Genomic DNA, 15,102 nt, shown 5'->3' with positions numbered 1-15,102 from the left:
ACTGAAGGTTAAAACAGGTTAAATAACAACAAAAAAAACTTTAGTATAATTTTATTGGTAAGGCAGTATCATTACACAATAGTAAAAAAACTTACGTACTACAACTTAAAAATGGACGGATTAAAATTAGGTACGGAATAATTCTTTCGTTAGCATATAAATAAGGCGTGTTTATTAAGATTTTTATAGGTTCTTAATGTTTTTATAAACAATACATTCTTAAAAATTGTGCAATTATAAGTCCTCAAAACATTATAATACATTACTAATGAAATAAAATCAGATCAAAATAAATCGTAGTTAGTATCATAGATACAATAGATCATGGAATGCAAAAAAGGATACTTAAAACTAATAAAAAGTAGATAGATAACTATCATGTTAAAATTAAATTGTGTATAATTCGCGCGTGAATATTCGTCAAAAAAGTGTGGAGGTAGTGTAACAAGTCCCTAAATAAATATTAGTCATCTGGCACAATATCATTCAATTATAATATAATACCTAAGTTTAAGGTTTATGATACTTTTTTTTTTATTTGTTACATTATTTAGGCACTTATGGTACAGGGGCCTTATTCTCTATCCCGCACGTTATTTTGACAGTGAGTAACAAGCACGTGACACAACGCATCATGTTTAGGACTATAGAAATTTGGCTTACAGAATACCATTCCACGCACATTTCTCGAAGATAACATGACACGGCCGCGTTACGCGTTTACACCATCATACAGAATAAGGGCCCAGCTCGTATAGAACACATGACATTCATTGTTATAAATGCCACTTTTATAATGTAATAAATATTTGGTCATAAATTGAAAGTAAATTACACTTTAGGCCGCGAGTGCAAGAATGATCAACATGCGAAGTTGAAATAAAAATAATAAAGTGTAAGACATTTATCGAGAAGGTGTTTGTATTTTTGCATTTTTAGTAGTAGCCGAACTATATTCGATTTGCTGTCAATTAGATAGTATTATATTTTCTGAGCTCATTTATGTATGCGGTAAGTAGGTCCAGTTAACTATTTCATTAATTTAAATGTTATTGCAAAATGTTAAACTGTTACATAAAATCTTATGATATAATAATAATAATAATATCAGCCCTGTATTATATACTTGCCCACTGCTGAGCACGGGCTTCCTCTACTACTGAGAGGGATTAGGCCTTAGTCCACCATGCTGGCCTAGTGCGGATTGGTAGACTTCACACACCTTCGAAATTCCTATAGGGAACTTCTCAGATGTGCAGGTTTCCTCACGATGTTTTCCTTCACCGTTAAAGCGAACGATAAATTTACAAAGAATACACACATGATTTTAGAAAAGTCAGAGGTGTGTGCCCTTGGGATTTGAACCTGCGGACATTCGTCTTGGCAGTCCCTTCCACACCCAACTAGGCTATCGCCGCTTCTTCTAATCTTATGATGTTATTTCGTAAATATTTCAAAATTATAATAATTTTTCCGCTTGCGCAGAACAAAGCTACTATCGTCGAAATCCAAAGACATGCAACTACAGGCATATAGACCTTTCTCGCTCTCGCGGTGTCACTTATTTAAACCTAGAATATGAATGTATAAACTGCCAAACATTTCTAAACATCTCAACTAAAACTATGTTAACAATGTTACATTTATAACATTACATAGGCTGCCATGGAGAGTTATACAGACTTTTGCAGTTCCTTATGTCAGAGACTATTTAATTATAAATGTGTATTCGTTGGTTTTTCAGTCACAATCGACATGACTATACAACTTACACCGCGTGCTTAATTATGCTTTTGATTCATACTCCATTTCAAAGCGTGATTGTGACTCTTTTAGCTTGTTGCGTTTCTTGTATTGAATATTGGCTTCGGTTAAGAAAAGAGCGGACGTTACAATGCAGGCCACCGCCCCCACAACACCTAATCCAAACGACCAACCTGAAATTGTTATAAAAACATCTTAATTTCCTTAAGTATCACGTTTTTTGTTAAACTACAGATAATATTTACAGTTTCAGGAATTAACAGTTTTTATTTTGGGAGTTGAAACTATTGGATTTGAAAGCCACAATTATAAACAACCTTATAAGCAAAATTATATACATGTCTCGTTGTTACAATAAAAGTTACAACATAAAATAAGATCATTCAGGCAAAATTATTGTTTAAAACGTACCTAAATAGTTATTTGGATGGTCTGGCATCCAACCATCTGTATTTCCGAAACACGCGAATATTATAACCGCTATGACGCCACAAATACCTGTAAGAATAACGATACTTATCAATTATATTATTCAAATATTATATTGTATATTTCGTGATTTTTTACGTACCAGCACCCAGCATGATGTATCCAATACTTCGTATTAAAATCACAAATCTACTTTGATCTGGGCCGCAACAGAGAAAGAAAATTAAGACCAAAATCGTTGATACTATTACGCCTATAAGGCATAATGTAAAGAAGAATTGCGTTGCTATCATAAAACCTGAAAATTAATTTAGATATTGTAAAAAAATCGAAATAGAAGAAAATATTCGTTTTATATGAGTATTTCGGAAATCAAGGGAACAGTCGCGGCGATAAGAAGTGGTTAACGGGGCAATAGTCCAGGGCCTCGCACTTGCAAGGGGTACAAAGAAACAAACATAAGCTTCCTTCGTCAATCAAATAATAAGGCCTCGCAAAGATTTGCTGTCCAGAGCCTCGCATTACTAATGGCGCCACTGCATGAGCCGGTTTTTATAAAAATCTTCATATCATTACTTCACTTGTCGCCTCAAGATATTTCCGCACTTCGTATATAACGTTGTCGTGTTTATGACTGTTGTCAGAGTCGTCACACATCCCAATATTTTAAACGGGCTTAAAACTGTATAAATTATACCTGTCTGACCAAAGATCAAGAATAGCTAGTCCTATTTTTGTAGTATCGTTACGACGCTCTAACAAGTAATTAATTATTTTTAAATCAAAAATCTCACCTGGCAACAAATATCCCCGAATCTTATCATAGCCTGTTGTAAAAGGATCATAAACCCAACGACATCCGACAAAAAAGCGTCTCTGATATTGATCTAGAGGGTCTGGCAGTGATCTGAAGCAATAGTTCCATAGTCCCAACCTAAAATAAAATTTTATTTTATAATAAAAGAAAAAATGCCGCCATCGTTGAATATAAATAATAAATATCCTTCAATTCGGAATACAAGTGTGCTTGCAATGCAAAAACGATACGCTTTTAGGTAACTACCCAGACAGAGTCTTGGATACGAGATACCTACCACCAAAAGCAGATTTGTCATTGAATATATTACCTGTCAAGTCTGGCACTTCTTATTCTGGAGTCGCTCACTAACCAACTTGGTGTGCCAAATGCCAATGCCACAGTGACAAGGGCAATAACAAACACACCAATGCCACAATTACCGGCCAAACTCCTATTCTTCATTGTCTGTGAGATCAATTAATTACAGTGTTAGCAACAGTCACGTAGGTAGACATAATTACACAAAACCATACCTTCCTGTTTATGAGCTTCGCGGGAACCGTACAAGGATGATAGCATATTATGACAAAAATATATTGCGCAGTATTTGTTGATTTAAGAATATTGACAGGAATGTGTTCCAAAACAATAAAAATAACGACGCATACGTCTAAAAAAAGATTATAATAATATAAATATGAGATGTCGCATATTTGTCACCGGGCGCTGGTCACAGGAGTTAGATCATGTCAGTGAGTAATGGACCACTGTTTTACATAACTCGACAATCCTGCCACGGCCCTGACCCTAAACATCTAAGTGTAGTTACTAAATACACTTACTAAATCTTTAGGCCTCGACATGCAAGATAGAGTTATCTGGAGGCCAATATTTTTTAACAGAATGAATACCTTTTTACATAAAACAATAATTAGATTAAATAATAATAAAAACTGTTCAATTGTAACTTTATTAATAGGGTACCGGACTCATTTTTGTTCTTAACAATTATCAAATATTTACATAATATAAATTATAACACCAAAGAAATTATTAAAATCCAGTGAAAAATCAACAAGTTATAAGCATTTGAATTTCGGTGGAAGGGGTAATTAACAAGAAACAGAAAAGAGACAAAATATCCACATGTGACGTCATCGGGAATTGCGAAAGAAAGAGATGAAGCGATATCCCCACATCACGCCCACTCCTGCACATTACAATATTTTAAATATGAATAACTCGCTCATTTTTTAACCAATTTTTATGCTGTTTTCGCAGAAGTGCTTCTTTTTCGTATTTAAAGCCATTACACATAGAATAATGTACAAAATCAAGCATAGGCCGGTCCCCTATTCTTTAGGCAAAGAAAGATAAATAAAGTATAATACATTTAGATTTAGGTACCTATATTAGTTCCAGGAAAAGAGTTCAACGCGAGCAGCTAGTTTTGAGAGGCAAAACAAATTATTTCTGAGTCATTAATTACCCTGCTAACTTCTAAAGCGGAGACTAAGGAGTTATTCCTAAATTTCTAGGCCGTCTGAACATCAACTCAAAAATACATTCGCCGAGATTTATAGGTAAGCATGCCAAGTATGCCCGCATTGTTATTTGAAAGTACAGGCGGATCCTAATAAATATTAATAAAAAAAGTACTTATATCATTGTTTCAAGTGCGAAGTCTTTAGGAATGTTAGTATAGTCAGTGAAAACTATAAACTAATAAGTATAGTAAATCTTGAAGACTAAAATAACAGCAAATTCCTTGCGTCCAATTGTATTGAATCTTAGAGAATATTTATATAAATTTATACATAACGCGTCTTGCTACATCTTAATTATGTAAGATCGGTATTCGTATTTGATAGAATTAAAATGCTGAACATTGTACATAGTTTTTTTCCTACGTTTAAACATTTTCTTTTTTCGGCATCACAAGACAGTGAGGTAAAACACAAATACTATTGAAATAAAATTAATTTTACGGTTTCATCGCCATTTGTTTAATTCGGACTCCGTCCCGTAACCATGAAGGTTGAAAGATTGCGAAATGTCGGAACTACAACATAGCAATTAAAGGCATCGCATTGAAGTTCGCCTAATTAAAAAAAAAGAACATGAATTAAAACTTAAGAAACCATTATCATCACAACTATTTCGATTAATTTATGTAACATTGATATTGAAAAATAAAGCGTACCTCGATTGTACCAATTTTGATAATTAGCTTAAATTGAAGTAGTGCTTTTATGGGAGTGCTGTTTCACACCAAGCACAAGGTCCTCAGCCCCACCAGATGTGAATAGCAAACACTGGCATGAATGTAACAAGTTTCGCAACACACATAATGGCGGTCTCAATGTGTTTGTGTTTCATAGCATTCACCCAAAAAGACAATGCCAAAAAGTTCACACAGTTTGTTCGTTGTGGGAAAACATTGAAAACATATTTAGGAACTTAGCATACTTCTTCCATTTTATGATACATAAAATCAAATTATTATAAGTTAATGATAGTAGGTGCCACTCTCTTTGCCTTACTAGATGACTCATGTCTATAATTTCTAATTTAAAATTAAATTTTATTGGATTCATTTTTATGAATCTGTTATTAATTCTAAACTAAAACTATTAGTTATCATCATAGATTCTCCTGTAGTTACATGGCTTTGGACCCATTTATAAATAATAGGCATTGCAAGTTTTTTTGCTTTGCAGTGCACCCATGCTTCAGAAAGGTTCACAGTGAAACTTTTTTGAGGCAGCCGAAGCCGCAAACAAAACCTCACCCACCAAATGTGATATTTTGAGATGCCTAATGCAAAATTTAAGACTCCTAATAAAAATTTTGATATCCATTTTACATGGGTGGAAGTCGGCAGCAGTCTGTGAGACAGAATTATAAAGTTGGTTATGACATACTCTCTAACTGTTTGTACCTACGGCGATGTTGTGTGCCGGTTTCTCCACTTCCCTGCTCCATGTTTGAGGAGACCAATGACTGACACATGCATCATAGTTGTGTACAGGTGCAACTTGTGTAGACTGGTTTACCCACTTCTCTTTTGGATATTTACAGTTGTATAGGAATTGATTATTTTTTATTTTGCAAATAAATAAATGAGCTGCAGTCATCAGCTGCAGTAAACTAAATTTATTTTTTTATATTATTTATACATTACCTATTCTATACCCTTTAAACTAATTTTGAAAAGAGCAAGGGTGGGAATGGTTGGGAATAGTGTGGAAACTGTTTTCTGAACCGATGGTAAAGTAAAAATTTAACTGAATCTCGATAATGTTTAAAATTTTACAGTATCAAATAAATCATTTATTTCATATAAGATCCAAAAAGTTGTCATAATTCTACAAGTAGTATCTAATCTATCTATCTGTCTTGCATCTTAAAGGTATTTAATTACCAACATGAAATATATAAGTTAATCATAAGAAATATAGTTAAAAACATGAGAATATTAATGAAACTATTTACTTTATCCTGAAAAACATACACTAGACTCACTTTCAGTAGTATTATAAATGCTCATTGATATTCAACCTTCTGGGATTAGCACAACATAATATGTCACAAAGGTTTTGAAAAAGCTTCCACTTAATTTAGAAACTTGCAGATTCCTGTTTGACAGTAACTGCTCCTTATGTAACTTTCACTTATTTACAATTTGATGTACATTTTATCGTATAACTTTTATTCAAGGACCGTCTTGTACATAAAAGATAATTTACATTGAATTATTTATTTTAATTTTTTTTTCTTGCTAATAAAGTAGAATGTGGGTGAGCATGCAATACTATTTTTGTTCTTGTGCTAGTCAATTACTATATACATATCTGTGGTTAAGAGGCCTGGAAAGAGTGTAGTATTATTATTGCAGGATGGACTTTGGGCTTGTTTCATAATATCAATAATAAGTTAGGAATAACTTCAATAAAAATAAATGTATTGAATAAAAGGAAATAAATATATTAAATACAAACATTTAATGTAATTAATATGGATTAAATTTGATAAAAATTCAATAAATGGAAAGTGAACACAAGAAAAAAATTGTGAGATTTTGGGGCCTGAAATTTAAGGAGAAATATTACAAGGAAGTGGATTATTTTCGGGAATTATAGAAAATATGGTTAGTAGAACTATTCTGCAAGAAACAGTCCCTAATCCTTATTTTAGCCAGAAGAATGGGTGAAAAACCTGACCCAAACTAGGAAAAATAATAATGAAAATAAACCAACTATCTGTCATTGAAACTCTAACTGGGACTTCTGATTGGATACAACCATAATGTTGACCCGTAACAATTATAAATTTGTGCATATATTATTCCAGTTATAATTTATAACATATAACATAATATCATACCAAAAACACTTGCCTGTCAATATTGAGAATGTTGTTACAAAAGTTTTGTTATTACATTTAAACCAAGTACATGCAATTTGGAAAAAGTTTAATAACACTTTATAATAATAATGTACGGCATGCCTTCCACCAAACCCTAGAATTTTTGTAACGGACATTTTCGGACTCTATTAAGCTATCAAGTTATGGATTCAAATATGTATTTGATTTTTCTATCACAAAATAAATCTTATATATACTTAAAGAATACATTCTCAACAAAAGGGTTTTTTGATGGTTCCATTTATGGGTTACAAAAAATAAACAATGACAAAATCTATTTACAGTGAATTATTGCTAAAGTACTAAACTTCAGCATTCATTACACGTAATTAAACTTATTACCTTCTATGAATTCGTGTAACCGTAACACTTACCTTGAAAATAGTTAACCGAAAATCGTCAAAGATAAATTTCTTGTAATAAACTTTATATCAATCACTTAATTTTGTATTAAATTTTATTATTTGTAGATTATGTCATTCAGTACTTAGAATAACAAGTTCAATTCGTTCAATTGTCAATTTTTAAGTATTATAATCACGAAATAAATATTTTATTCTTTGAAGTACCTACTGATTTACGAAGTGAACACTTGTTTGTGTGACAAGGATAGGTGACATATTGCTTTTTAGTTTTTACTTCTAGTAGGGGTGTGGCTCTTTATGGATTGTTAGTGACGCGACACAGCGTACACTAACGTACACTGTACACAGATATTTTACAACAGGGTCTACTAAACTGCGATCCGCAGTATGGATACGGACCGCTGCTCTGCGCCAATCGAGATCACAAGCTGAAAGTTTTTTTATTACTTATTATGTCAGATGATTGAATAAAAAAAGCATGCATGCTTTTTTCGCGTTTTATTATTTTTGCACTTACATTATTGTTACCAGGAACAAGCATAGCTCAATATTAAAAAAATATCATTGGCCGCCACTGATTGTCCAATCAGAGGGTCTACTTCGAAAAACGAAATCCGTAGTTTCGGATGACGAATTGCCTGTTATTCCTGCATTTATTATCTTTACTTGAAGCTCTCTGAACGCGTGCACTTGGGCTGCATACCTGCACAGATGACCTCTCCGGTAGACCGTAGCGTGTATGGCTTACATTACATTATAATATTATTCAATTCGCTCAATCTCGTAAGATTGTGCCCTCATAGTTTGTGCGCCATGAATATGTAAAACGAATGCTCAAGGCCGTTTGCTCTGGGGATGGCTTTAAATCGAACAGTCCGAATTTCGGGAATGGGTATAGGTGACGGGGAGGGAAGGATTGGTGCTTTATCCCCCCACCACTTCCCCGCCGCAGGTAGGTAGTTATGTTTCTAATTAATGTCAAAATTGAATAATGAGAGTGTACATAATCTAGTCAAATTCACTAAATTGGAGTTTGGGACTGGAGGACAGGGAAGGCCCTCGCACCACTAGACTGGCACTAGAGTTGTTGCGATGAAATAAAAATAGCCTTATATAGTAATAATGTTAAGATTTTTAGCATACTTATATTCAATATTATGAATAATCATTTCTAAAATAGATATGAACGCGTCAGTAAAAAGAGTATGAAGGTAACGAAATATTTTATTTTTCAGTTTTCTTCGAGCCGACAGACCGCAGAAAAGCAATAAAAGCCATTAATGAAGAATCTACTGTCACCTTTACTTCACCAAACTTAAAAGAATTAAGGGCAATGGCATACTATCTTGAACCTCATAAGAAAATTAAAAAAACGAATGATATAAATGAAATTTCCGCATTATCGAGAATAGTTTCAGACTATTTTAAATGTCTCATTGTTACTATGGGTTCGAAGGGTGTAGTAATTGTAAATAATTTGACTAACGATAGTGATAATATTTCTTTTTATCAAGTCAATGTACTAGACAACGTTGAGAATGTGTCCGGTGCTGGAGATTGTTTTGCAAGTGGATTTATTAATGGAATTCTTCTAGGGTATACACAATCACAGTGCATTAATTTAGGTCTCGAGACTGCGAAACAAGCATTACTAAGTAAAAATACCGTTCCATTTGATCTGCACACAATTAAACTGAAATAGACTAGGAGTTATCCTGGGTATTATTAAATTAGTCTATACTTTACATCTGATACGAGTCATTCAACGTAAATAGGTATATATAACATTTGCTTCGAGCTTCGCCCACGTGAAAGTATTCCGAAATAAAAGTCCCGCTATATATTTTCCGGGGATAGAAATTACCCTGTTTTTCCCAGAGTCTCAAACTATGTCCATATCAAATTTCATCGAAATTCGTTCGGTATTTTTTGAGTTTATCAAGTTCAGACAAGCAGACAGATGCGGTAAAGAACTTTGTTTTAAAATATATTTTTGTATTTTTATATTATGTACCTTTTTTTTTTTTTTTTCTCTCTCTCTGGCAAGGCGCGGTTTGCGCATCTGCCAATGTCAACGTTTTTGGATAGACAGTTTATAAAGTAAGTTGCACTTTGTAAAATAAAGTTAGGGAAACAACAGGAAATAAAATGAAGACCGGGGAATTACGGGATAGGATCAGAGGAATATATTTAAAATAAATAAAAAATAGGAAAAACTGTTACACTTTGATATTATTTATACTTATATATACAGATAAAATACGATATATGTCTATATTATAATTACAGAGTAAAGTACATATATTTGTAGGAAAAGGAACACCAAGTGAGGACAGGCTGGAATAAAGGGAAGAATGATCATGGTTAGGACAAGAAAATATAAGGTGATTTAGATCCCCAACATCACACCCACAACTACATGCCGAAGATTCCACAATTCCAAGCCTCGCAAGACGGGCTGGGGTACATACGTGCCCCAGACGCATCCGTATTAAAACAGATGTAGCCGTCTTGCCAAGCTTCAAACCGCAGAACCACGGCCGCAGTGGTATCGTAGGCTGGATTAGATAATAAAATTTGCCCTTTGACATACCGCTAGATGTCCAAAGTTCACTCCAGGATTCCCGAAGATGAACTCTAGGCAAAGCGGCCAAGTCATGGCTATAATTTTTATACGGAAATAAATCTCCACAGTCCACCGCTTGATTGGCCAGTTCGTCAGCCTTTTCATTTCCTTTAACGCCACAATGACTCGGTACCCAAGCAAAGGTCACGGAATATTTTTCAGGTAACAGTGATGAAGTTTTGTCCTAATTTGCATGATGAGAGGAGTGAAAAAATTATGTTTAAATGGGAACCTGGCCAATACTTGTAAAGCACTCTTAGAATCGGTAAAGATGACTGTGTTTGCTAATTTCATCATTAAAATGTATTCTATTGCTTTTAATAGTCCAAAGCATTCTCCAGTGAACACTGAAGATTCGGGGGGAAGTTTAATTTTTTGGACGATTTTGTATTGAACATGATATACCCCTACACCAACACAGCCAGGAGTTGTATGTTTTGATGCATCTGTATAAATTTGATGCCAACAGGGCCAGTTCTTATCTATTAAATAGTTCAAATAGCTGTTCGCATAGTTTACATGTTCCTGTATACCCAAATTAAAGCATATATTCGGTGAAAGTAGTAAGGAATCAAAGTTGGTGGAATAAATAGGTAGGTATTGTGAATTGTGTGTAGGAGCTTCTATTGCTTGAAATTTTTGGAGACTTTTAACTAGACAAGGCCAGGACTTATGAACCCAGTATTTTGACAATCTAACCTGTTCATTAAGGCGGCACAGTTTAGATAGAAGAGGAGGATTGGAAAATTGCAGAGTACGTAATAAAAATTTGTCGGAGAGATATTGCCGTCTAAGCCTTAATGGGGATTCAACGCATTCAACCTGTAAGGCATTAATAGGGCTTGATTTCATAGCGCCACATATGATTCTCAAAGCCCTTGATTGTATGGCATCTAGTTTCTTAAATCCAACGATGTTACCAGGTTCTAAGACAAAGGTTCCATAGTCCAAGACGCTTCTTATGACTGCATTGTATATGAGCTTTAGGGATAATGGGTGCGCACCCCACCAAACTCCTGAGAGACACCTGAGCATATTTATATGTCTCTCGCATTTAGCGCTTACATAGTCACAGTGAGGTACTCCTGTAAGTTTGGAATCTAGTATTATTCCCAAAAACTTCACTTGGCTTTTAACCGGTATAAATTCGCCGTCATATTGTATGTTAATCAGGGAGGTATTCTATGTCTAGTAAATAATACGGCTGTACTTTTTGGAACAGACAGTTGTAAACCATTTAAATTTAACCAACCTTTTAATAAATTTAGTGAAGAAGAAATATTAAAACAAGCAGTGTCTATTGACTGGTCAGAAGTATACAAAAGTAGATCATCCGCGTATTGAAGCATAGAAACGGAATCATTAATTGACGATCCTAAGTCGTAAGTATATATATTGAACAACAGAGGACTAAGAACCGAACCTTGTGGAAGGCCTTGCCATAGTCGCCTTGACATTTTAGGAGAATTTGGAATATCTAATGAAACTTTTCTATCAGAGAGAATATTCATTATAAAATTAGTAAGCATTTCTGGTACTCCTACTGTTTTTAGCTTATTTTTAAGAGCAATCAAACAAACATTGTCATATGCTGCAGCAATGTCTAAAAAAAACACCAACTACTGATTCCTTGTTAGAGAAGGCCAAACGAATATCTGTAACAAATATACTTATACTATCCATAGTACTTCTACCTTTTCTAAATCCGAACTGACTATCAGGTAGTAAGCCTCTGCTTTCAATATACCACTCTAGTCGGTTTTAACTAAATGTTCAGCAATTTTTGCTAACACAGATGATAACGCTATAGGACGATAGGAGGAAACATAAGATGGATTTTTATTGGGTTTTAGTATTGGCAACACTAACTGATGTTTCCATGACAATGGCATTTTCCCTGTAGTAATAATTAAATTAATAAGAGCTAAATAATAGGAAAGAGCACCGTCTCCTAGATTAGCAAGGAATGAATATGTTATGCCATCATTTCCAGGAGCAGTATCTTTGACATTTGTTAAAATACCTTTAAGTTCAGGGAGAGTAAAAAGTGAGTTGAGTTCAGACCTGTCGGAAGAGATGGCTGAATATCTTTCAAGCAAATCTTTTTGTGGTACGGATGCAGGAGCTACAGTATCTAGGAACTGATCAGCTAAATTAAGGGGAATGCTTGAATAATTTTTGTTTTCAAACGCAAGCCTAAATCTTTTAATATTTCGCCATACTATTGTAGAATGTGTATATGGGGAAACAGAAGAACAGAAATTCTGCCAACCGACAAATTTCTTTTTTTTAAATAACTTCTTAGTATCAGAAATAACATTAGATAAAATTTGAAAATTTTCTTTAGACATGTCATCAGCATAGATCTTTTCTGCTGCCTTTCTCTTATTAACGGCATCTGTACACTCTTTGTCCCACCAAGGAGGAGAGGGTATCTTAATTTTCGGTGTATTTTTACAGGGAACACTTTATCAGCTGCTTCATTTAATAATGTGCATAAGGCATCTGCACATTCACACGGATCATTTATTGAAACATTTGGAAGAGAGGATATACTGTTTTCAACAATTGATTTAAAATTACCCCAATCTCCATCATTCAACCTATATTTAATTCTTGGACCTTGTTGAGGGATTTTTAAATATTTCTGAGGAAACTTAATTAAAATTGGGAAGTGATCACTTCCAAAGGTGGAATCCATAGTATTCCAGGACAAAGTGGAAGCTAAATTTGGAGTGCAAATGGATAAATCAATAGCGCTTAAGATTCCATCAGGACCAGTGCGATGTGTTGGACTACCAGTATTCAGGATGCAAAGATTATGAGTATCTAAAAGTTCCAAAACAGCTTCTCCATTGGAGTTAGAGATGGAACTGCCCCATGATCTATGATGTGAATTGAAGTCCCCTAGCAATATAAATGGCCGAGGTAAAGAAGAAAGCATATTATTAATTTCAATGAAAACGAGAGAAGAAGGATGAGGAATGTAGATGGAAACAAAACATATATTGTTAATAATGACGGCTATAATTAAATAATTATCACTGTGTGGAGGAAGACTTAAAGGAGTGTATGTCTGGGATTTTTCTATAAGTATGGCTACACCACCATACCCATCTGCTCTGTCTTCTCTAAGACATATATAATTGGGTATTCGAAACATAGAATGTGGTTTAAGCCATGTCTCAGTAAGAGCTATCACAAAGGGATCATATTTATTAACGATGTAAGCTAAGTCACTTTTTTTGCTGATTACACTGCGGCAATTCCATTGGACCAATTGATCCATTATTATGTGTGTTAATGAGAGAGTTTAATAATTCAGGGGCAACGTTGGACGGTTCATTTATATATTGAGATAAATAATTTATAAGTGCTAGAACAATCTCAGATAAGGATTGTTCTTGTTGCTGGTGTGGATGCTGCAAAGCACAACCATTGCCAGATTGGGATGGCATATTGTAATCCTTAATTAGTTCCTTATGAGCATGTTGATTATAACCACTTATAGCCGGTAGGTGGTGGGCGTGGCTTTAAAAAGATTGTTTTTTGTGTGATGTAGATTTATTGGTTGGCTGTTTAAAGTTTAAAGGTTCATTACTAAGAGGTTTAATAATCAATACATCAGCAAAAGATCTGTTAACTGATGGAAAATTTTTTGCAGCTTCGGTATAAGAAATACAATTCTCAGCCATGTACAGCTTAATATCTTTTTGTCTGTTAAATTCTGGGCAACATTTATTAATAGCAAAATGATTACCAGAACACAAGCAACATGAGCCGCAATCCTCTTCCACATTGCAAGAATCTCCTGTGTGTCCTTGACCACATTTAAAACATCGAGGTTTTGATCTACATTGTACTTTCGTGTGACCAAAGCGACAGCATGCAAAGCATTGGACAGTTGGGTAAACATATAACTCAACAGGAAGAGCATTGTAGCACATAAATATACGTTTAGGTAACACTTGTCCATCAAACGTCATTACAATTGTTTGGGATGGTTTCCATGTTGGAGAACCTTCCACTAAAACTTTATAGTTTAACCGTCTCATTTTTATAATTTTACCACATCCTATAGGCACTGTAACATTATCTAAAACTTCTTCTGGTGACCATTCTATAGGGACTCCCCGCACCAGTCCCATTCGTGTAATATTAAATGTGGGAATAAAGGCTTTAAGATTTTGTGAGGATAGACTGTTGTGTTCAATGAAATTGTTTGCATCAATGAATTTTGAAAATGACATAGAAATTTTGTTTCTGCCAATTCTTTTGATACTGCCATTTATAATATTTTTAAAATCATGTTTTTTTAGGAATTTGCCAAAAGCTAAAGGGTGGAGTGTGGAGCCGTCATTGGGGGATGATTGTATTCTGTGTACATGTATAACATATGGAGCACTATCAGTACTTTCGTATAATTTTCTACCGATAGAAGTAGGGGTATGCTGGGGATTTAATGTGTCATTGCTGTGATCGAATTTAGTCTGTGTATCGGGGTTATTAGAATTAATTCGAGTTTCAGGTAGTTCCATTACGTCAGAATTATTGCAATGACAACTTATCGATTTGTTGTCTTCCGAACCATGTGTCCTTCTACGCTTATTACATCGTTTACAAATTTTGTTCAAACGACTTCTTTTAAGTGGGCGTTGAGAAAGTGAACTGTCCGTGTCCATTCCTGATTC

The 15,102-nt window shown here is 34.2% G+C and overlaps 2 protein-coding genes and 1 long non-coding RNA gene across 4 annotated transcripts in view; 2 read left to right on the top strand and 1 right to left on the bottom strand.

Annotated features, from left to right (window-relative positions):
- Positions 1 to 10,501, top strand: part of LOC115448982 (pseudouridine-metabolizing bifunctional protein C1861.05) — a 122,826-nt gene extending 112,325 nt beyond the window's left edge. The window contains exon 11 of the mRNA XM_037444722.1: positions 9,021 to 10,501. Within this exon, the coding sequence (XP_037300619.1) occupies positions 9,021 to 9,487 (467 nt within the window). The 3' untranslated portion in view covers positions 9,488 to 10,501. The remainder of the gene's footprint in view (positions 1 to 9,020) is intronic.
- On the bottom strand, positions 37 to 8,062 carry LOC119188400. Of its 2 annotated transcripts, none has more exons than XM_037444728.1 (6): positions 7,795 to 8,062; positions 3,321 to 3,457; positions 2,988 to 3,127; positions 2,336 to 2,491; positions 2,176 to 2,262; positions 37 to 1,937 (listed from the first exon to the last, which is right to left on the bottom strand). In XM_037444728.1, the coding sequence occupies exons 2-6, from the start codon at positions 3,452 to 3,454 to the stop codon at positions 1,786 to 1,788; spliced, it is 669 nt and encodes a 222-aa protein (XP_037300625.1). In that variant the 5' UTR covers positions 3,455 to 3,457; positions 7,795 to 8,062; the 3' UTR covers positions 37 to 1,785. The 2 variants fall into 2 exon arrangements, with proteins under 2 accessions (XP_037300625.1, XP_037300626.1); XM_037444729.1 differs by lacking the exon at positions 7,795 to 8,062 and adding an exon at positions 3,526 to 3,946.
- A 1,681-nt stretch (positions 10,502 to 12,182) lies between the features above and the next one.
- Positions 12,183 to 13,378, top strand: LOC119191008. The gene is made up of 2 exons (XR_005113339.1): positions 12,183 to 12,458; positions 12,872 to 13,378. It is a non-coding gene; the product is annotated as an uncharacterized LOC119191008 (long non-coding RNA).
- The last annotated feature ends 1,724 nt before the right edge of the window (positions 13,379 to 15,102 follow it).

The sequence above is a fragment of the Manduca sexta genome, chromosome 28 (assembly GCF_014839805.1).
Source record: "Manduca sexta isolate Smith_Timp_Sample1 chromosome 28, JHU_Msex_v1.0, whole genome shotgun sequence".
Lineage (NCBI taxonomy): Eukaryota > Metazoa > Arthropoda > Insecta > Lepidoptera > Sphingidae > Manduca > Manduca sexta.
Note: the sequence above shows the minus strand (reverse complement) of the source record. Positions and strands in the feature narration are given on the sequence as shown.

Bases quoted from the DNA above. Each gene is read 5' to 3' on its own strand.
- LOC119188400 (XM_037444728.1), bottom strand. From the start codon at position 3,454: ATGAAGAATAGGAGTTTGGCCGGTAATTGTGGCATTGGTGTGTTTGTT. The intron at 3,128-3,320 runs GTAATATATTCA...ATTTTATTTTAG, and splicing joins AGAAGTGCCAGACTTGACAG to GTTGGGACTATGGAACTATT. The intron at 2,492-2,987 runs GTGAGATTTTTG...ATTAATTTTCAG, and splicing joins TCGGGGATATTTGTTGCCAG to GTTTTATGATAGCAACGCAA.